General features: G+C 39.1%; 1 protein-coding gene across 2 annotated transcripts; it reads right to left on the reverse strand.

Annotated features, from left to right (window-relative positions):
* Positions 1-945: 945 nt before the first annotated feature.
* On the reverse strand, positions 946-23,462 carry IL18 (interleukin 18). Of its 2 annotated transcripts, none has more exons than XM_075191083.1 (5): positions 23,369-23,462; positions 11,476-11,526; positions 11,229-11,369; positions 6,732-6,865; positions 946-1,304 (listed from the first exon to the last, which is right to left on the reverse strand). In XM_075191083.1, the coding sequence occupies exons 1-5, from the start codon at positions 23,379-23,381 to the stop codon at positions 1,092-1,094; spliced, it is 552 nt and encodes a 183-aa protein (XP_075047184.1). In that variant the 5' UTR covers positions 23,382-23,462; the 3' UTR covers positions 946-1,091. The 2 variants fall into 2 exon arrangements, with proteins under 2 accessions (XP_075047184.1, XP_075047183.1); XM_075191082.1 differs by having other exon boundaries at positions 6,699-6,865.
* Positions 23,463-24,180: the final 718 nt, after the last annotated feature.

The raw sequence follows: 24,180 nt of genomic DNA on the forward strand, positions 1-24,180 counted from the left end.
CTTTACTAGGCAGATTAAAGATTCCTTTTTCATCATTCAGGCTAGCTGGTGTCTTTTGGGGTCTTTTTCCCCCTCTTTTACCTCTGGATCTCTTAACCTTTTCGGTGTCCTTTATATCAACACCTCGTACCTGTTCCGATGTAATTGACGACCCCATGTGTCTTCCTTCTCTAAAAAAATCATCATCCTGTTGTTGGTTATCATACTGATATTTTGGTCTAGCCCCTAATGAATTAAAGTTATCTTTTCTTCTTGCTTTAAAAGTATCCTTAAATTGAGGAGAACTATTAGACCCTGTTTATGAACCAAAACCACCCCTATCACTATATGAGTGTCTCCTATCTGTTTGTCCATTGGTCCTCAGGGGCCTTCTATCTCCAGCATTGTTAGCAAAAAATGTTCTTATTTTTATACTTAGATGGAATTAAAAAGTTGTCGGCTGATAGAAAAACCCACACAATGTTGGCTCCACACTATGCTACAACCTTCACTACACTGACATTCAAATCAAAACTGACACCGGCATATGCTACAATCTACAACACACTGCAACACTACTGGCATCTACACTATGCTACACCCATTGCAATACTGATATCACAGTGTCCTACAATCTATATTAAACTGCAACCACACAAAATGCTACCATCTACTCTGTGCTACAGCCAACACTACACTGACACCCAATGGAATACTGACAGTACACCATGCTTCAAACTAAACAACATACAATTCTGGCATCTACACTATGCTACAACAGACATTAAAGTGACACCTCACAATACTGGTACCCATACCATTCTGTTTGAACTCTACTCATTTTAAATTTTTCAGCTTTTTCCATCGGGCAACAAACAAATCACTTTTGCTAGTTAGCTTTTATTTTAATGTAATGTTTGTTCAAAGCCAAGTGTATTTATGTAAATAAAATAGAACTATTGAGTATTATACAATATGTGTACAAAAATATATTAAAATATGAACGAAGATGTTAGATATTTGCAAAAACAAAATATGTCAGCTCACTTTAAACAATGCAACTACTTATTTTTGGATCCATATCCAGTTTCAATAAAATAAATCACAGCACTTTAGTTTATATTAAACATTGTTGTCTCATCCACCACATCATTAGGTTTCTTGAGGATCAGTTTCCGTTTACCATTTTCTTCCCTGAATGCCAGGAAATAATCTTTATGTAAGGATGATTCAAACTTAAAAGACTCATATCCTGCACTGAATTGTTTTTGGAAAAAGATGATCTCACTGCGATCTCCTTCAATGGTGTTAGGGCACTTTCCTCTCTGTAAGATAAATAAAAACATTTTAAATGCATTTTCTGTCCTGTCGAAAACTCTATTTGTTCCTAAATTTTATCCTCCTTACCCAACACTATCCTGGTTCATACATTTGATCCCCTCCGTATACTTCCAATGACATTCCCTACAACTATATTCTCTATATTTTGTCTTTACTACAATGGTGGCCAACTTGTAAAGTATGTGGCTCTTTGAGCTTAAAAATGTGGCTCCTGGCTGGCAGTGTGACTGCAGCATCGTGCTCCAGACGCCGGCAGGGACAGATTTAAACACATTGAACTGCTCGACTGAATGAGAGAAGCAGAGTCATTTTACCTCCTCTGCACAACACACATAGTGTCACAGACCAGCCAGTCAGGAAGGAGGAGGGGAGAGTGTAGTGAGCTCTCCCTCTTTCATCTATGCTGAATCCAGTGGCTAAATGTGACAGGTAAGTAAGGGGCAAGTGATGTCTGATTGCATTTGAAGAGACTGATATGCATATAAGGAGCTGGTGGCAGGTGGAGATGCCTGTGGGCATGTAAGAGGCATGTGGTGAGATTTGATAGTATATGGGATGGTATGTGGGATGGCCCAATGGCATCTAAAGGGCATGTGGGTAGATCTGATGACATGTGGGGAGGATGATGGTCATGTAAGGGGCATGTGGTGAGATCAGTTGGCAGGTATGGATGGTTAGGGGCATGTAAGATACATGTGGTGAGATCTGATGGGCATGCAAGGGGCATTTGGTTAGCTTTGATGGCATGTAGGGTGGCCTGATGGCATGTAAGGGGCAATTGGCGAGGTCTGATGTGCATGTAAGGGGCATTTGGTTAGCTGTGATAGCATGTGGGGATATCTGACCTCGTGTGGGGAGCTCGGATGGGCATATGAAGAGGTCAGAGGTGCATGTGAATGGGTCTGAGGCATGTAGGCCATTTATGGCTTTTTTTTAACTTCAACAGTTCCCTCCACAGTGCTTGCGGAAGCAGTAGCAGCATGAGCTACTGTGAAGAGACTATAAGTAGCCCTTTTAATCCTCCCCAGCTGGACACATTATCATCATTTATTTATATGTCACTTTACAATTGGGAACAAACACAGTAATAAAACAAGGCTGGGTGATACAGTCAGACAGAGAGTTAAGAGGGCCCTGCTTACAAGCTTACAATTTAGCGGACAATGGGAGTTTGATACATGATGTTTAGTGCTACATATTGTGTATTGGTCCAGCCAGATTGTAAAAGTGCTTAGTGCATTACATGATCCAGTCACGCACCAATTTTGGTCAGGAGGGTCAGAGACTTGTTGTCTTGTGTGAACTGTGTAAAGGGTGGTAATATGATACCACAGGTAGATTAAGAGGGTGGTTGAGAAATTTTGTAAGCTTCTCAGAAGAGGTGGGTTTTCAGAGAATACTTGAAGGTTAGAAGACTAGAAGAAAATCTTTGTACGAGGGAGGGAATTGCACAAAGTGGGAGCAGCTTGAAAAAAGTCCGGTAACCTGGAATGAGAACAGGTAATGAGTGTGGATGAGAGATGCAGAAGTTGGAAGAAGTATTTTATATTGGATTCGGTAATAAGCGTGCAGCCAATGTAGAGAATGACAGAGCGGCTCAACAGTAGAATAACGATATGCAAAGAAAATCAATCTAACCGCGGCATGCAAAATAGATTGTAGGGGTGAGAGTCTGCTTTGGAGAAGACCAGTAAGAATGTTATTGCAATAGTCAATGAAGGAGATGATGAGTGCAAGAATTAAAGTTTTTACAGTGGCTTGTGTGGGATATGTGTGTATTCTGGAAATTATTTTTAGATGCATGTAACTGCAAGTAGATATAGGTTGTATGTGGAAAACTAAGGATAGTTCTGAGTCAAGGATCACACCTAGGCAGTAAGCATGTGGGTAGGATTTTTGTCATGTTGTCCACAGAAATAGAGATGTCAGGTAGGTGTTAGGCTGCCAGGCTCGTAATATACTTACATAACTAGCAGTAGAGGTCTACGTCTATAGCAGCCACCTTTCCCGTAAAGCTTGATGTGCTCACAGGTACTCGAATGCCCCCAGGTCTTATCTCTTATTGTAGTGTAAGTTTATTAACAAAACCGCAGTGGCAGGATCCAAGCAAATCAGATGGTAACAGCTGGTCAGCCGTAAGCCGAGGTCAGGGGTCAGAAGAAAGCAGAGGACAGATGGAAGCGAATCGCGGCGGTGCTCGTAACCGTAGGTAAATTATTTTGGCTGGTGGGAATATTAGTAGCTTGTTTTTGAAAGATTACGTTGAGATGGCGAGAGGGCATCCAAGATGAGATGGCAAAAAGACATTATCGCATGCTAACACAGATGGTAAGAGATCCGGAAAGGATAAATAAATTGCGTATCATCCGGATAAAGATGATACTGAAATCCAAAGGAGTTCATTAGTTTTCAAGAGTATTGGTATAGATAGGGAAGAGCAGAGGACCTAGGAATGAGTCTAGTGGTACTCCAATGGATAAAGGAACTGGAGAGGAGGTGGGTACAGAGAAAATATTAGTAAAAGAGCGATTTAATAAGTAGGATGAGAACCAATATAATACAATGTCTATAAGAACTCAGGATTGTAGCGTTCTTTTGAGAAGACACTGGTCAACATTGTTGAATGCAACAGAGATATCCAGGAGAATTACAAGTAATGGCGTTTAGATTTTGCAGTGATCAAATCATTGATAACTTTTGTGCAGTCTCAGTGGAGTGTTGGGAGTGAAAGCCTGTCTGAAGAGGGTCCAGTAGGTTGTGTGAGGAAAGAAAGTTTGTGAGGTGAGTACAGACAATTCTTTCGAAAAGCTTGGAGGAACATGGGAGTTGAGAGATGGGACGGTAATTAGAGAGTTTAGATGAGAATTTAGTTTTTTTTCAGGATAGTAGTAATCACTGCATGCTTGAATAATGATGGAAAGATACCAGTAGAGAGAGAGAGAGAGAGATCACAGATTTTAGTTAATGTTGGGATAAGTACAGGGGACATGGACTAAGAGGATACGTAGTAGAGTAGGAAGATAAGAAGAGTAGATACTTGATCTTCATGTGTTGGATCAAATGAAGAGATTGGGGGGGGAGGAATCAAGCTGGTTGGGTAGAAGATGTCATTTCAAGTTATATCTTATGAATCCTGTCCTTGAGATAGGAAGTAAGATCTTGGGCAATGATAGATGAACGGTTTGGGGTCAGTGTGTTGAGATGAGATTTAAATGTGTTAAATAAGCATTTGGGGGTTAGAAGCGAGAAGCACAGATGAGAGATTGCAGTATGTTTGTTTAGCAGTGTCCAGAGTATTTTGATATTCGTGGTAGATAGCTGTATATGTGAGGAACTCATTTGAAGTACGATATTTACGCCAATGACATTCTGCTTTGGGAAAAAGTTTCTGAAGATATTGTGTTTCTTTAGTGTGCCACGATTGACATTGAAGTCGACACGGAGTATGAAGAGTAGCTGGAGTCAATTGATCAAGGACTGTTGCTAGGGTGTAGTAAAAATGTGGTGCTGCCATATTGTGGGAGGATAATGTAGATATTGGGGTGAGAAGGTGCGGAGAGAGGTGGAAAACTTATGAAGATTAATAGAGTTAAGATTTCTGTGGGTAGGCTTGGTAGGATTTGATAGCAGAAAGTTTAAAGTACTGAGGGAGAGCATGTAGCTAATAAACTGATGACCCGATTGGGGGGAAGGAGTGTTAAGGAAATCAGAAACTGAGAATAGTCTAGAGAAAACAAGATCAAGGTAATGGCCATCCTGATGTGTAGAGGAGTTGGTCCACTGGGAGAGGCAGAGGAAGGAAGGTAGAGAGAGTAGTTTGGAAGCACAAGTAATATGTGGATAGTTGATGTAATCCAGGTGGGCGATTGATCACTGCAAAACAAATAGCGAATGGGTTGAAAATCTGAATGGCGTGTACTTCAAAAGATGTTAATGTGAGTGATGGGACACTTTGCTTCCAACCCCACCTCCTTGCCTGCCTCGAGGTCTGGAGGTGTGGGTGAAATGGAAGTCACCATGTGAAAAGGCTGCAAATGAGGCAGTGTTTAATTGTGTAAGCCATGTTTCTGTTATTGGCAGAAGATTTAGGTTATTTGAGAGGAAGAGGTTATGTATGGCAGTTAAGTTTGTTACAAACAGAATGTGCATTTTAAAAGGCACATTTAAAGGACTTTGGAAAAGATAAGAGAGAGAGACAGATGATGTGTTTGAGGTTAGCTGTATTTCTGTAGTGTTCTGAATTAGATATACTTATATGTGTCAATGTGTGGGGGGGGGGACACCTTGATTTGGTGGTGTATCACCAGCTAATAGAAGCGGATACAAGGAAAGCTTGGAAAGATGATTGCAAGATGTCAGACCTTTATGTCCTGGTGACAGGGTGAGGATGTTACAGTTACTGAACAGAAATAGGAAAAAAGTTAATGAGTGGCAATTAGAGGGGAGTGTAGTAGTGAGGGGGTAATGTGGAAAAAGGTGTGTGTTGCAGGGAGGGTGAAGAGTGACATACTTCTAAAGATAATACCGTGAAAGATAATAAGAAAAGTAATTTGTTTAATATTAAGATTTAAGAATAAAGGGCAGAAGCTGAGGCAAATAAACGAAAATGCAGAGAAAAGGCAAAAGAAAAACTTAGTTGCAATGTCCAGTGCAGTTAGAGAAAAATTGTAGAGTCAGGTTGTTGTAGATGTAGCTTAGTTCTGGATGTCTTCAGATGTTGGTCAATGTTTATTCAACTGTGTTGTTTAACTGTGCATTTCCAAACACTTTGTGAGAGAAGGACACACGTCTGTCCGCAATACATCTGTGGCCCTAGACTATATGGACACAGCAGCAAAGTAAGAGCCGTGCAGTGCAGAGCTGTGCTGATTTGGTGATTATTGTGGCAAAGTTGGGTATTTTATTTTTTGCTTAGCAAGATATTGTTAATTATATTACAATTTCAATGTATGTGTGATTATACTGTGTATATGAATATGCACACACATATAAAAGGTAAAGTAGGTCCTTTGCTGCATCTATAGATATCTTTTGGTTCTTAGTCTCTGACTGGTTGGGCACCCTTTGGTCTACACATTATTCCTTTCTCAAGAAATTTACTATTTTAGTCGACATCTAGTGGGGGGAGGAGCAGTTATGTGTCAAACTGAGGCAGTTTCCTCGGGCAGCAGGGTTTGGGGGAAGCAAAGTAAAGATAATTAATTGAAAAAAAAAGTGTATTGTTTTTGTGAAGCAAAATAATTTGTTAGTGTTTTCTATGATATTGCTAAATCTAATAGAGATTAATGTGGCAATGCTGTAATAGTACATCACCCTAACACAAATACTTATGTTCATTTGTAAACATAAATGGGAAATCCTTTCACTTGTTTTCTCACTTTGAAATTTAAGAGCGTGAGACTTAGTCTCACCTTGAAGGTAAGTTCCATCGTTTCTGAGCAACACATGCAGTATTTCTCATTATCAACTGTAACAGTGAATGTCACAGAAAGTCCGTCAGTTAAAATATTAGTTCTATATGTTTGAACCTCAAATGTTCGTCGCTCTGAAAGAAAAAAGTATACATATACTGTATTTATTTTTTAAATTTTAGCTCAATAACAGTAATCAGTTAAACAGGAACAATAAATCAGCTTAATAACTTTTATAATCAAAAATATGATTTTTCTTATTGTCCTTTTATAGTAATGATTATAGTACATATGTTGTCACTTTCAGAAAACCTAGCTGATTTTAGAGCAGGTGTTTTGCATTTAGAAAACTTATATAGAGCATATGTTGAAATATTCACAAAATTCAGAAAACTAGAGCGTCTATTCTTTTACATTTACAAAACCCAGATGATTATAGGGCAGTCATGGGCAACATGCGGCCCTCTGAAATGTCACCAGTGGCCCTCAGCTTCTTCCTGTTTTATTGTCAGATTTGTTTTTATATCTTATAACATTTGTTTAAAATGCCTGCTGATATGTTATTCCAGATAAGTGTCTATTTTGATTACATGTAGTGTTTTAACTTGCTACTGAGACTAAGTGTAATGTGTGGCCCTTTTGAAGGTTAGATGGATGCCATGTGACACCTAAAGTGTATAAGGTTGCCTATCACTGCTCTAGAGCACATGTTTTCACGTTCCCACACCCTTGTCAATTGTAGAGTGTTCAAACATTCATAAAATCCATATTATAGAGTAAATCTATTCTCAAAACCCTGATGGATATAAGCATGTGGTGAGCATTCCCTTTCACTTCAATACACAGACTGATTTCAGTGATATGAACACTAGAACTTTCCTAGCTGGAAAGACGCTAACATTTAAAGCGCTTGTTTGACACTGCCCTAAAGCAAAACAATCTTTGCTATCACTATACACTGTACTGCATGTAAAATTAGTGTTTCATGCATAAACAGAACTCAAGCATTTTCATATGTATCCCATGTTAATGAGAATGTGTATTTATGTTACCAGTTACTGAAATTGTTTAAATAATGTCAACACTAATATTGAAAAACAGTGTTGACATTAGAAATTAGTGTGCACAAGGAATGTTCTGAGATAAAGAGCAGTAAGGAGTATGATTAAATATGAGGAATAGATATGAGTCAGGTGACAAAGAGAGTTGAGACAGTTGAGTGGAGGAGTACAAGAAAGAAGGTGGTGGACATGTAAGAGGTGAGGAAAAGGAACATTGAGGAGAATTTTTTATTATTATTATTATTATTATTATCATTTATTTGTTAGGCGCCACAAGGTTTCCGCAGCGCCGTACACAGAACAAACAGTAGACCATACAGGGTGACAAAGTACAGAACAATAAACACCAAGTACCAATACTTCAGAACTCCGGGCAGACATATGGGTAAAGATGGAGCAGAAGAACAGGTATGGAGACAGGAGGGGAGAGGGGCCCTGCTCATACGAGCTCACATCCTAAGGGAGGGTGAACAAACAGGCACAAGTGGGAGCTGTTAAAGTGAGGGAGAGAAAGGCATGGCTAGGGGAGAGAGGTAAGAATGAGAGAGGGAGGTTAGCGAAGGAGCAAGAAGGTTAGGGTTAAGTGGATGGATGGTAGGCTTTGAGGAACAGGTGAGTTTTAAGTGCCCGTTTGATGGAGCAGAGACTGGGTGAGAGACGGATGGAGCGAGGGAGGTCGTTCCAGTGCAGGGGAGCAGCTCAGGAGAAGTAATTTAGTAATAAAGTATATGAAATGATAGTATATGAAATGATAGTATTGTGACAGACTAAGACTATAGCGGTCGATAAAAAAGGAAGATAAGCTATAGAAAAACCTCAGACCACAAAGATGAGAATCTGTGTGCTGGGAATACGTCAGATAAGTGTGTCAACTCACAGTCCAGTAGTAAACTGTGTGTGTAATTTTCCTTCACAGGTTTATATCAATGAAATACAGTAGTTTCCCTGTCTCTAAAAAAAGGAGTGGATTTAGAGATAATCATACTTAGATTTTACTTACAGCAGAGACAGTTAAATTATAATAAACTTTTACCTCACTAGCTGTAGTAAGATAATGAACACATGAATATATAAAACCTGATTCATCAAGGAAGGCAAAATGAAAATATGGTTCGTTTTTTTAAAAATGCACATAAATCGGACATACTCACGTCTGTATCCAACAAGGAGCAGTTGTAAAGATTTAAAAGTCTTAGAAAAGTCTTTTGATTAATACAGGTCAAGGTGCGCTCTGCTCTAAGTGACAATACACTGCAGGATAAGTTCAATACATATGTGGAATATAAAGTCAATTAATGTCACGTGTTAATAATATTGTCATTAATGACAAAACATGATTTTTTTAATAAAAGGGTTTTTTTGTTTTTTTTTTATACAATAAAATACATTTATTTTGGTGTTATGAATGTCGACTGTACATCAAATAACTTTTTATAGTTGTTCCTTATTGCAAACACATGTTCTAGCATGCACACACAGCCATCATCACTATTAATCAGCACTTACACCAGACGTGCAGTTGGTGCAAGAGATAGAACAGAAAATCACATACTTTAGAGTAGCCAAAAGCTTGAATTTGTTCCTGTTGTGGCACATTGACTACGTGCATAACTCCAGTCCCCTCCCTGTTCCACCTCCCAAATCATAGACTGTAGTAAGGGTCCTTTGCGCTCAAATATTAATTGGACGTTGCTGTGTTCTCTGGCGTGTGGTTTGCTTCTTGGCATGCGCAGTGCGATTTTACCCAAAACACGGCACGTATCCGCATTTACATGCCTTAATGAATTAGGCCCATAGTGTCCGTAGTGTGTACATCTTTCCACAGACTTTTGTGTCATCAGTCATTTATAAAACATTAAATGTTAGGATTCAAAAACAACAACTTGAAATTTTAAAGAAACAGCGTGAGGTTTAAATTATATGTTTTATAATTTTTTTTGGAGATGAATTTGACTATCTAATATGGCAATAATGAAATTGTGGAAAAGTGGAAACTCTCTTCAATAACTGCAGTTTTTTTCATTAATTAAAGAAATATTGGTCAGCATTATTAAATTATAAACATTGCACAAGGATATTACAATATGGAATCGCGCTCTCCACCCAGGGTTTGCGAGAGCTGCACCTGCTAAGGGTATCCCTCCCTTTAATAAAATAACATAAAAATAGATTACAATGCTGGGCGCTCATCAAATGATTGACCTAATATACTAGATTCCTCGTGTTCTAACTATATTTACTTTAGAAATTAATGTAAAAGGTTAAAACATTTATTTAAAATACACAAAAGACATGAATCATGTAACACCATAAATAAATTAAGGATATTGAATACATTGATTATACTGGACACTTCAGTACTGCAACAGTTAAATACCTCAGCTGTCAATATGTCCATCAACTATGTAAATATATTGTAAGAAAATATATTGTATAGTATAAGAATGCATTCATTTCTGGGATGTGCTGTATGATAGTCACCACTGTTGTCATTGTGTAATCACTACTTTCCATTGCTCTAATCAAAAATATAATATAACATATTTTTGGTCGTCTGCGTCATCAATGACGCGGCCGCATCGCGTGTCATGTGATGCGGCCGCCTGTGCGCCCCCTGGGCTGAAACTTGTCAGCCCGTTCCTGTCCCCCTGACACTCATAAACTTATTTGGAAACTCTCGGGCCATATTCTCACTGCTGCTAGATGTTTGATAGCTAGAAAATGGAAACAAACTGAGTGTCCCACAATCCCAGAGCTTATTCAGAACGTATGTCAAATATATAATCTAGAGCACATGACTAGCATCTTAAATTATCGCCCTAACAAATTCCTCTTAATATGGAATTTTTGGCAGGACCATTTTGCCTCTTCATACTACATTTCTTAATGTTTTACACCACTTGAAAGATTTGAGAGCATATTTTTTTTGGATTGATTCTCTCTTTCCTTTGCTTTACTACCCTCCTTTTCTCCATTCAACCCTATACTAAAAAATGCGCCTTTCCCTCCCTTTCTCCTTTTTTCTTTATCTTCTTCCCCCCCTTCCCTAGTCCTTTCCTCCCCCCCACTGGTACGAATTCTACCACACTACGATAATTTCTCAACCTAGACTATTCACTTAACTTCACTTTAGACTGATATATTCTAAACTTGTCTAAAATGTATTTAATGTTTTCTCGAATATTCTGGGATTTAGTCCCATTTCATTCTCTGTATCTTTTAATTTTGAAAAACCTCAATAAAATAGATTTAAAAAAAAAAATATATATATTGGATAAAAACACAAATTTAAACCACATGAATCCTGTGTAATACATTTTCCATCCAGCAATTTGTTTTCTGGATTATCAAAATAAGGGAACACAAATGCTTGGTTATAGTAAGCTTTCAATCTAAAAAGTACAATGAGCACACAGTTACAAGTTTATTTCACTACCTGGGTCTGATGGATTAGCAAACATTGCAACACAGCCACTAGGATCCTCAGGGTGAGCTTCCAAGCATTCCTTAAAATAATTCTCAATAGTCCCTTTTATGCAGCTATTGCCTTTTTTCCATGCGTCTGTCTGCAAATCATCTGTAAAGTCAACAGAATGGAGAATGTAAACACAGGAAATCTAAGGACTATATTTATTATATGTTTGTTTATTTTATTTTTTTGAACAATATGAGTTTATACTTACATCTAAAATAAAGTATGTCATCTTGTATATCCCATATGTCGAGGTCCATTACTGTAATAAAAGTCAAAACATGTAAATGTTGTACAAAATCATGAAATGTCCTACTATGTCTTATGTAGAGTGAGAAAGGTTATGGGCATCGATTCATGTTCGGATGCAACCTGCACGAAACCTGCATTTAAATAATGAGCACGGAACTTGAGTGTAGTTCCGACTGTACTCAAATCCAAGTGGATCTCATGATACGTTTCAATTTGAAACTGAGTATAAGTATGAACTGTCTAAACGTTACTTGCCATATGTTAACAGACAGAACACAGTGCAGGATATGCACATGCATATTTGCAATGTAAAGTCCCAACAGAATACATGCAAAAAAAAATAAAAAAAAATTCTATAAAATAGATTACTAACTCATTATACTATAATCATTAATAAAAATATCAGTTTTGAAAATATATATTTATTTACATTAAATATATAAATCAGAATGCTCTTAATGTGTACTGTACATACAATGCGTTTTTATATTCTCTCTAACTTGCATACAAATTTTCGTTGCTATCTACTGGCAGGCATTCATGTAGTTTTAAATACAAAAATGGTGCTGTGACAGTCATCACTATCAGTCGGCACTTACACCTGCCCTGCAACTGGTGCAAATTATATGGCTAAACAAATGTACTTTAGAGAAACCTAGGACTTGATTTGGACAGATCTGCTTTAGCACGCCCATGGCGCATCCTTACTGTACATCGCCTATATTCGTCCACTCCGTTGTACCTTCACGTCCTAGGCAGTCGAAAGTCTTATTTGCATTAAGACATGAATTGCTTGCAATTGCATTCACTGATGTATGGTCCAATTCTGAGCATGCTCAGAGCTATTTCAAGATACAAATATATATATATATACAGCGCTCAATCTCTGACTACGAATCTGTCAGGGCAAGGAATATATTAGAGTGATATTCTGTATCTGAAGGTACAATATCTCATATACTTAATGAAATATAACCTATATATTGATCATAACGACATGTGTCCAACATATTTGCATACAAAATTTGATATATACAGTAGGAAATAGGATTTACATACAGTCCATGCAAATATCCATAATCTTGATGTTAGTCTATAGGATGTAATATAGAGCTGTTTTTTTTTTATTTTTCCCGTTTATATATCACAACAAGATCTTGATATCCATTGTCGAAGTCAAATAATTTGATGAAGTAAACTAAATTAATTAATATTGTTTTACCGTGCGATTGTGATTAATACGCCACATTATGATGCAATCACATGGGTTCATAACACACACATTTACATTCGCACTTACACTTGTCAATAATACACATTTATTAAGGTTCCAATACACACTTATTTATTAGTAAAATGTAGTAGACTGTTTATTTATGCATAGATAATACTATAGTAAAGGTATTTATGGTTCAGGTGTTTTAAAAGGTAAAGAGTTTGGTCTCATATCGAAAGCTTATTTAACCAGCATTAACCCAGTTTTGACAGCGTAGCGATCGTATCTAGCGATCATAAGATACAAGCAATATGAGATTAATACTCAAAAGTACTTTGTATGTGGGTCAGTTTGAACTTGTTATTCAGAGTGAAAACACGTGGACAATAATTGGGGGAAGTTGCCTCTCACCCTTTGAAAGGATCAAATGAACTGACCTATGACCAGCAGGCAACTGGAATATCATTAACCCTGGACCTGGACCTGGACCGAAGTGTTATCTGTATACATAGTGACATCATCAGTGTTTTTTTTGTACACTGAAGCTACATATAAGCATGCTGCCCATTGTTCTCTCTCTCTGATCCTGACTACATGTGACCATGACTGGGTGTAGCTCTTTAAGTAAAATGTAATGTATTCAGTGTTTTTATACTTTCCTGCTTTATTGTAACATCTTTAATGAGTAAAAATGGCTTGCTGTAAATCCTGCTATATTTTGCAATTAAATATCTTTGTGCTTTGGAACCACAACAATCGCATTAGACAATGTTTTATTTGTAAGCGATAAAATAACTTTATTACCATATACATTATGACAGAAATAGAAAATGATGTGTTAAGGGATCGATCATGCCACCATCAAAAACAAATATGTGCACTTAAACTGTAGTGTCGTGCAGCCAATAGTTGATTCCTGTATGTGATGTTTCCATAGAGGTTATGTCTGAATTTCAGTAGACTATCCCAATAAATCGTGGGCCTGTTCTAATAACTTATATCCTGATTGTGAACCGGAAATGTAATGGAAAGACTCCAATACAGGTGAAGATAGAAACAAGGGTCCAAATTATAAAAGTAACAAATTCATTAATGAAAAAAAAAGTAAACACTCATATAAAAGTTGTAAACATCAGATGATAGGATAACCCTTGTATGTCATGCCTCAGTGCATTTTGTCATCCACTGACTTTTTCAAGAGGGTAAATATACTAGTCAATAGTACCTGTATTTATCATCACACAATATTTGGAATCTGCTTAACACTTAAAAGGATTCTAAAGAAACACTGGCATATCTTAGAGAAGAATAAAGATCTTAAATCATTTCTACCATCTAAACCGCAAATTATTTTTAGAAAGACACCAAATTTAAGTTCTCAATTAATTAGGAATCATATTCTACCAAAAAATAAAACAGGATCGGCATGGTTGGATCAAATGACCCCTACTAATGCCTTCTTCTATTGTGGGACATGCGCCAATTGCAAAGAATTAGGTAGCAGAAGTACCAAACCATTACATATTTTTAAATCCAATCAAACCCAAAAATCATTTGAAATAAAACAATTTTTAACATGCGATACATCTAGCGTAATTTACCTACTAGAGTATTCCTGTCATAAACAGTATATTGGCAGGACTACAAGAAAATAAAAGTCAGGATAGCGGAACATCTCACTAACATACAAAAAGGTTATGAACACCATAGTGTGTTGCAACATTTCTTGCGAAAACACAATAAAGAGATCAAGGACTTACGATTCATGGCAATTAAACAGGTTGGACATAATTGGAGAGGAGGAGAATTCTTGAAAAAAATTAATAAGGAGAAGAAGAAGCAGCGTCCTGAATTTTCAAACTTAAAACGTTAGCACCTAGGGCAGGGTTTCCCAAACCCTGTCCTCAGGGCTCCCCAACAGTGCAGGTTTTCCATATCTCCTTGCTGGAGCACAGGTGTATTCATTACTGACTAACACATTGTAACAGATCCACAGGTGGTCCTAATTATGTCAGATGTGATCCAGAAAACCTGCACTGTTGGGGAGCCCTGAGGACTGGGTTTGGGAAACCCTGACCTAGGGTCTTAACATAGATTGGGGAATATCATCAATCATCTGTCCGGAGTCAATGATAGGAAAAAGACTGGATATAAACTCCATTGGCATACATTCACAATATAATGAAACATAAATGCTGAAACATGTATATGACACAACAGATAGTTTAAAATTAGGATATGGTTGCAATTAGTATTATTACTTTAGGATCTATATATGGGATATGTTTTTTTAAGAGGATATATGTTTGGATATCAACTTTATTCAGCATATGAATGATAAATGTTTTTATTTCCTTGTTTTAACATATTGATACTATACATTTTTTTATATTTTTTTATGTTTTATTTTAGTTGCTTTTATGCTATAAAGTCTAATAATACATGCACACTATAAATCTGATAATGGGGACATGAACCTATAGATTTATGTTTTTATATCTTTACATAGACTATAGGTTTATAAACACTGTTTCTATAATATTGGATAAGTGTCACAACTTGTGCTGTAATACCTGCTAACGTTGACACAACTCAGTGGAAGGTGCGGAGTCTAACCTGGTGAAAACCAGGGGGGTTTTCACCAGGAACGCCCGCAACGAAGTATGGGCTTAGCTGCAGGAGATACGCAGGTCACGGTCCTTCGAATAGCGAGGTACAGAATGAGAGTAGTCAGGTAAGTCAGTTCAGGTAATGTGCTGGCAGCGAGGTACACAGGGAAAATCCAAAAGAGAGGTCAAACAGGCCGGGTCGGTAACTTCCATTAAACAAGATACACAAGGGGAATCCAAATAGAATAGTCAAGCAAGCCGGGTCAAACAGGACACTAGATATCAGAAGAGTAGTCAGACAAGCCAAATATATACTGGAACAAGAAAAGGACCTAATACTCTGGCACAGGCATGGAGTCAGGAGCTGCCTTAAGTAGTACTGACCACCAATGGAAGAGAGACGATGGCGCTGTCATCGGCCACCGTCGGAGATTAGAATAGCGTCCCGTTGCCTAGCAATGGGATGCGCATGCGCAGACGAACCGGCCATCCGGTCAGAAGTATTGCGTCTGGTTGCCTGGCAACCAGAAGAGACAGGAGCAGAGACAGGCAGCCGTCCCGAAGGAGCAGCTGGGCGGCGCCTGACAGTATGCCCTCCTTTCCTCTCATCCAGTTGTTTATGAAATTCTTTAAGTAGTCAAGGAGCGTGTAAGTCCTGTTTGTCCACCCAGGACCTCTCCTCTGGACCAAACTCCTTCCAATGAACTAGGAACTGTTGATGGCCATGCAACATGCAAGAGTCCAGAATCCGACTGATTTCATATTCTACACCAGAAGAAGACTGCGTGGGTGTAGGTCGAGAAGGAGGCCGAAAGAACTCGTTGAGCACTAAGAGTCGTAGTAACGAAACATTTAAGGTGTTGTGGCATTTGAGAGAAGGAGGTAATTTCAGTTTGTAGCAAACAGGGTTAATAACCTGTAAGTGTAAGGACCAATAAACCGGGTTGCTAGCTTCATAGACAGAACTTTAAGTCTCAAATCCCTGGTGGATAACCAGACTTGGTCTCCTACAGCAAGAAGTGGCATAGGTCTCCGGCGGCGATCTACAAAAGTTATATGATGTTGGGTGGCTTTAAGTAATGTGCTTTAGTCCTAGACCAAATAAGCAAAAACTCCCGGAGGAGAGAGTCAGCAGCGGGAACCGTGAAGGCTGAGGACACAATAGGATCCGGCAAAGAAGGATGAGTTCCGAACATGATGAAGAATGGAATAAATCCTTTAGATTCATGGACATGCTTGTTGTGGGAGAATTCGGCCCAAGGAAGAAGTTAAGACCATTTATTCTGATTTTTCAGAAAAAAAGCGCCGAAGGAAGGTCTACAGGTCTTGGTTTATTTGCTCGGTCTGATCATTGGTTTGAGGGTGGTACCCTGAAGAGAATTTTAGATCTATACCAAGGTTTTTACAAAAGGCTCTCCAGAAGCGAGAAGTAAATTAGACTCCTCGGTCAGAGATGATCTCTTTGGGGCAGCCATGAATCCTGAAAATCTCTTTGATGAAGATGTCAGCTAGACGACTAACAGAAGGCAACCCACATAGTGGGACAAAGTGAGCCATTTTTGAAATCCTGCTCATAGCGACCTAGACGGTGTTATATTCAGCACCGGAGGGAAGATCTGTAATAAAATCCATAGCAATACTTTCCCAGGGAGAATTGGGAATGGGTAGTGGATGAAGCAAGCCAGCAGAAGCTCTTCTGAAAGACTTATGTTGGGCACAGCCAGTACAAGCCGCAATAAATTTACAAATGTCAGAATGAACTGTGGGCCACCAGAACCGGAAGTAATACAGTGGTCTTCTTTATCCCGGCATGACCAACATAGCATGAAGAGTATGCCCAATGTAAGGTCTTGAGTAGTAAATGGACCTCAACAAAGGATCGACCACGAGGAGGAGTACAGGTCTCTGTTCTGGTGAGTGCTACTATACTTGTGGGATCAATTATGGATTGAGGTTCCAACAGGGTCAAGCGATCCGAATCATCAAAAAACCTTGATAAAGCATCAGCATGCCCGTTTGTGGCACCTGGACAAAACGTAAGGACCATATTGAACCGTGCAAAGAAGGATGCCCAACGAGCCTTACGAGGGTTGAGACAGCGAGCCTCCCGGATAAATACAAGGTTTCTATGATCCATAAACACAGTGACTGGGTGAAGGACGCCCTTCAGTAAATGACACCATTCCTTGAATGCAGACTTGATAGCCAGCAGCTCCTTGTCACCAATCCCATAGTTACTTTCCCTGGTAAGAAACCATCTGGAGAAGAATCCACACGGAGTGTGAATGCCTGAAGAGGAATCTTTGAAAGAGAACTGCTCCAATACCAACAAATGATGCATCTACTTCCAAGAAGAATGGTCGTTCCTGATCAGGTTGAGCGAAAACTGGGGCAGAGTAGAAAGCCTTCTTTAATGTGAGAAAGGCTGTTATAGCTTCCGGGGACCAGACTCTGGCATTGACAGATTTCTTGGATAATGCCGTGATGGGTGCAATAATGGTCGAAAAGTCTTGGATAAATTGTCGGTAGTAATTGGAAAAAACAATAAATCTCTGAATTGCTTTAAGACACTGGGGTTGGGGCCATTCCAGACTGGCAGAGACTTTAGCTGGATCCATCTGTAACCCTTTGCCGTTATACAATAAATCCAAGGAAAGACACTTGTGGTACTTCAAAGACGCATTTCTCTAGTTTGCAGTAGCGACAATGTTTGCGTAGTCTGGATAGGACTTCTTTGACCTGATAACGATGAGAGGACAGATCCTTAGAAAACACCAATAGATAAACTAAATAAACTACAACAGAAGTGCACAGTAAATCTTGAAAGATTTAGTTGACAAAGGATCGAAAGACCATAGGGACATTGCAAAGGCCAAAAGGCATAACGTGGTACTCAAAATGTCCATCCCTGGTATTGAAGGCCATTTTCCATTCATCTCCAGTTCTAATACGAATCAAATTGTAAGCTCCTCGAAGGTCGAGTATAGTGAAGATCTGGGAACACACTGATTCTATAAAACAAATTGGAGATAAGAAGCAGGGGTTAACGGTTCTTATCAGTAATGTGATTCAGTGAACAGTAGTCAATACATGGGTGTAAATAACCGTCTTTCTTTTTAACAAAGAAGAATCCTGCTCCAACCGAAGTGGAAGATTTGCGAATGAACCCATGTTTTAACTTCTCTACAATGTATTGAGACATAGCTTGAGTCTCGGGTCGAGAAAGCGGATAAATCCGGCCCTTAGGAATTGGTTGGCCAGGCGTCAATTTGATAGAACAATCCCAGGATCTGTAAGGAGGAAGACTTTCGGCCTAAGTTTTGCTAAAGACGTCTTGAAAAGCAGCATATACCGAAGGAAGTGTAGAGTCTGTAGAAATGGAGTGACAGACAACCCAAACCACGGGAGAGGACACCGTGAACAAACATCTATGACAACACTCAGGACCCCAGGCAGTAACCTGGGCACAATCCCAGTCCAACAGAGGAGAATGCTTCCGAAGCCACGGCAGACCCAAAATTAGTGGATTGATAGACTTAGGCAGTACCAGAAACTGGATCGCCTCACTGTGTAAAGCTCCTACCATCAGCCAAACAGGAGAAGTAATGTAGGAGATGGAACCATTGCTGACACGATTACCATCTACTGTTGTAAGAGAGCGGCTGAAGCAATGATTGCAGAGGCTGGAGCCAACAGGCGAGAGCCTCCGAGATGAAGTTTCCGGAGGAGCCGGAGTCCACAAACTCCTTGGTAGGATAGGATCATTTAGGGGTATCCAGAGTGACAGCCATGAGGAGTTCAGAAGTCTCTTTGGGATAAGGAGCAAATGTGGAATCTCCTAAAGCGGCCTCCCTTTTACCATTTAGGAGGAAGGATTTCCCGGATCACCTGGATCTCCACAATACAGACAGAACCGCTGCATAAATCGTCTCTCCCGTTCCTCGGGAGACAGCCGAGAGCGTCCAATTTGCATTGGTTCCTCCGGTGGAAGCACCGGATTCTGGAATTGAGGTCTAAGTCTAGGAATAAAATGTCTGGTAGAGGAACGTTCCTGAGTTTGTTCTTGATAACGCAAATCCACTTTAACACACAGTGATATGAGTGTATCTAAGTCTGAAGGTAGTTCTCTGGAAACAAGCTCATCCTTGATTGCCAAAACATTGCTACCAGAGCCTCATTGCTCCATTTTAGCTCTGATGCCAGCGTACGGAACTGTACTGCGTATTGTCCTAGGGTGAGATTACCCTGGCGGAGACATAAAAGACTTGATGTAGCAGAAGACACTCTCCCATGTTCGTCAAAAATCTTCCTGAAGGAATCAATGAAACTGAATTCGCTAGAAGAGGATTGTTCCGTTCCCATAGCGGAGAGGCTCAGGCAAGGGCTTAGTTACTTTGGTCCGCTTAGAAGAAAACGTCCCAGGATTGCATTCAAACTGTATAGCACATTGGTTCAAAAAGCCTCTGCACCATTTAGGATCTTCATCGAATTTTCCATAGCCGAAATACGTAGGCTAGAAGAAGAAGTGGAAACCATAGCCACACTAGCAGATGCGACTGCAGTAGACACTACCGCCGCTGAAATCGTCAGGGAGTTTTGTAAGTTATCCAAGCGAGTAACCATTCCCTGGACACACTGAAGCAGGCGGGCTTGATACTTCTCTTGCTGTTCTACTCGCTGTGCAAGATGGTTCACCTGTACCCTCGGTAGACATAGCCAGAGTATACTGTCACAATTTGTGCTGAAATACCTGCTAAGGTTGACACAACTCAGTGAAAGGTGCAGAGTCTAACATACCCCCTGGTTTTCACCAGGAACCCTCGCAAGGAAGTATGGGCTTAGCTGCAGGAGACACTCAGGTCGCGGTCCTTCACTAAGTCGAATAACGAAGTACAGAATGAGAGTAGACAGGTAAGCCGGTTCAGGTAACGTGCTGGCAGCGAGGTACACAGGGAAAATCCAAAAGAGAGGACAAACTGGTCAGGTCGGTAACTTCAAGAAAACGAGATACACAAGGTGAATCCAAATAGAATAGTCAAGCAAGCCATCTCAAACAGGACACTAGATATCAGAAGAGTAGTCAGACAAGCCAAATATATACTGGAACGCTGGAGCAAGGAAAGGTCCTAATACTCTGGCACAGGCATGGAGCAAGGAGCTGCCTTAAATAGTACTGATCACCAATAGAAGAGTGGCAACGGCGCTGTTATCAGCCGCCTCCGGATATTAGAATAACGTCCTGTTGCTAGGCACATGCGCAGAAGAACTGGCGGTCCAGCCTGAAGTATTGCATATGGTTGCCTGGCGAACAGATGCGACGGGAGCAGAGACAGGCAGCCGTCCCGAAGGAGCAGCAGAGCGGCGCCTGACAATAAGTAAGTACATCGTATTGGGAATATTGCCCATGACCAAGATGGCCACCAAAACATTGTATAACCTTAACAATTAGTATTAGAATTATACCTTATTTACATATTTCACAATTATGGAAGCTATATAATTGTGAATATGTAGGTTTGTTTCGTTTACCATCCCATATATATTTCCAAAGTTTCAGTCACTGTTTAGATTTACATGTTCAATACACCAGCGCTTAGACGCATGCGCAAAATGACCGACGGGACCATTATAAATACAGGTACTATTGACTAGTATATTTACCCTCTTGAAAAAGTCAGTGGATGACTAAACACATTGAGGCATGACATACAAGGGTTATCCTATCATCTGATGTTTACAACTTTTATATGAGTGTTTACTTTTTTTTTCATTAATGAATTTGTTACTTTTATAATTTGGACCCTTGTTTCTATCTTCACCTGTATTGGAGTCTTTCCATTACATTTCCCAGTGGCACACACAGGGGGGGTTCTGGGTCTCTAGAAACCCCCCCTTCTCCGCTAACTAAGTGGCCACCATAGTGGCACTGTCCTATACAGCAGCCGCAGCGCTGTCAAAGAAGCGTCCGCGGCGGTGCGCGGGCGCATGCGCAGCAGCTCTCGCGTGTGTTTTTTTGTTTTGTTTTTTTTGTCAGGGGGGGAAACAATCCTGCGTGCGCCCCTGTTTCCTGATCACAATCAGGATACAAGTTATTAGAACAGGCCCATGATATTGGGACAGTCTACTGAAATGCAGACATAACCTCTATGGAAACATCACATACAGGAATCAAATATTGGCTGCACGACACTACAGTGTAAGTGCACATATTTGTTTTTGATGGTGGCATGATCGATCCCCTAACACATTATTTTCTATTTCTGTCATAATGTATTCAGATATCAAGGCCTTGTCATGACATATAAAAGGTGAAGAAAGAAAACAGCTTTATATTACATCCTATCGACTAACATTGACATTTACATGGACTGTATGTAAATCCTATTTCCTACTGTATATATCGAATTTTGTATGCATGTATGTTGGACATATAATGTCATTATAATCATTATATAGGTTATATTTCATTAAGTATGTGAGATATTGTACCTTCAGATACAGAATATCACTCATATATTCCTTGTCCTGATAGATTCGTACAGTCAGAGATTGAGTGATATTTGTTCTTTCAATATTAGAGGTAGATCACCTCAAATACAGCAGCCCTCACTGACCTAATAAATCTTATGTGCATGAGCGCCTCCCTACAGGGCCATCTTAACAACATTATGGGCCCCCCGGGCAAAGCAGTGCACTGGGGCCCCTAGATATAGATATATAGATGTATACAGATACAGATATAGATATATAGAGATAGATAGATGTACTTGCTCAGTGACCCTTGTAGGTTATTTTTGCAGGTTTTTTTCTTTTGCAGGATTATTTATTCTCATTAAGAGCCGTGCCTATGGGGCCCCCTTGCCCGTGGGGCCCCTGGGCAGCTGCCCATCGTGCCCAATGGAAAAGATGGCCCTGCCTCCCTAACACTTGGTATTCTATTTCAAGATACGGCATGCAATGGGACTTAGGTCCGAAGATGAATCGTCCTGTGTGCATCTTAGTTCATGGGAAGCCATTATATTATAATTATATTACAATGTTTCACATCCTACTCAGCATCAGAAAGCTCTTAGAATTTAGCTGGGAATTTATATTTTCTTTTAATTATTGTATTCTATTTATTTATCCAAGCTGTCCAGCTACTGAGGTACATCGCAGAATAAGAAAGGAAAGTGGGTATCCAAATAATTTGTCAAAATAATTATGTTATGAATCATAAAAAAATTATATTTATTTTGGCTGGAAATAATATTTAGAAATGAGCAACATGGTTTAAAATATAAAGTATTGAACTTAACAGAAGAGTTAAAGTGAATAAAATAGGACCAGATCTCGCCTAAATAATCATGATTATGCTGCTTAAGTATTCATCATATTAAAACGTGTATGATCAATCCCTTATTATCCATAGAGAATTTTTTTTGTTATGATAGCAGCTTTCATTAATATAAAAGTAACATAATATAATACTCTTTGTTCCTTGTATATAATGTATCAGCATCTGATGATGGTGGTCTGTGTTACAATGCATCAAAGAGGAAAGGATGCATCAAAGATCTTCCTTCATCACAAAAGCCTAGAAGAATAATTAAAAATGTTCTACATATCTGTCATGTCCTGTTTACGGATCAATGGTTTAATCGAAAATAATTGATTATGCAAACCGCTAACGATTCAAGTTGCCAAATAAAATGATAGACCACAGGCTACTTATGGGGCAGAGATTTGTAGGTAAAAGGTAATGATATAAAAGCCACTATAATAATTGCTGATAACCATGTAGTTGATATATTATAATGTGTAATTATATTATCTGTTCCCATGATTTTCATGTGTTCACAGCTGATAGGGTTAACAATCAGATCGAGTTACTTTGCACAAGTCAAAGAATATATTGTACATTTCAGATATATGTTGTATAAGTATGTCAGGGACAACTAAACACTCTTGGAGCTTTGAAAACCCATCCTGAAAATCAATTATCAGCAATGTTAAAAGCCAGCATTTATGCATATCAGATTACTTACCTTCCGTATCCATCGTTGCAGCTGATTAAGTTGGAGTCTATTAATGCATGAGGAAATGGAGGTTTCTGACCTAGAGCTGTTACTGTACCTCGACACATTAAGGAACTAACAGGAAAGCACTGACGTCATTTATGCTTGCTTCAGATGCTTCAGAAGTAACTTGAACACATGCCAATATTGCATCATGTCATAAAGAGCAAAAACACATTTTTCAGAATAACAAAACCCTAAAGGATTGTTATGTGGACATTTTTTAACTATGTACGATGTTTGTAATGATATACTGTGCTCTTAAGCAGAAAGTTATGTTCTCTGTCCAAATCACTGTGAAGGGAAATTATTTATTTTGCTAACGTCCATGTGGTTAGGACAAGGGTGAACTATAAAATAAGCTGTTCAAGCATATATAAAGAGAAAATTGCACATTTGATCCATATTAATCATTTGATCCATATTAATTAAGTCTTGTAGAGTGTCGTCAAACATGTATTGTACTTCTTTAACTCCAGAAAAGGAAATGCAAGTCCTATGAAACTGGGTAATTTCGGTTCTGTAAGAACACAGTGTTTGTTATCAATAAAACCACATGCAGGGGCTCCCGGGTCCGGTCCCATAGTGGGCTACTTTGGGCTGGGCTATCTGCACTTTTTTTTAACCTATATAATTTTCCAAATAGTTAGCAAAACCGAGTCTCAACCCCCCCCCGGGTTAAAATTTACCAGCCAGACCCTGGCCAGTGATATTACAGCCTACCTACACTTACAAACAGCTCTGGGGAAGATATCAGGATCAATATAACAGGTAAGCATAGA

Source organism: Mixophyes fleayi, chromosome 11 (genome assembly GCF_038048845.1).
Source record: "Mixophyes fleayi isolate aMixFle1 chromosome 11, aMixFle1.hap1, whole genome shotgun sequence".
Lineage (NCBI taxonomy): Eukaryota > Metazoa > Chordata > Amphibia > Anura > Limnodynastidae > Mixophyes > Mixophyes fleayi.

What these genes read in the sequence shown, in the direction of transcription:
- IL18 (XM_075191082.1), bottom strand. An exon ending in TGACATACTTTATTTTAGAT is followed by an intron (nt 11,370 to 11,475) that starts GTAAGTATAAAC and finishes TTGACTTTACAG; the next exon opens with ATGATTTGCAGACAGACGCA. An exon ending in TGCTAATCCATCAGACCCAG is followed by an intron (nt 6,866 to 11,228) that starts GTAGTGAAATAA and finishes TTTTTCTTTCAG; the next exon opens with AGCGACGAACATTTGAGGTT.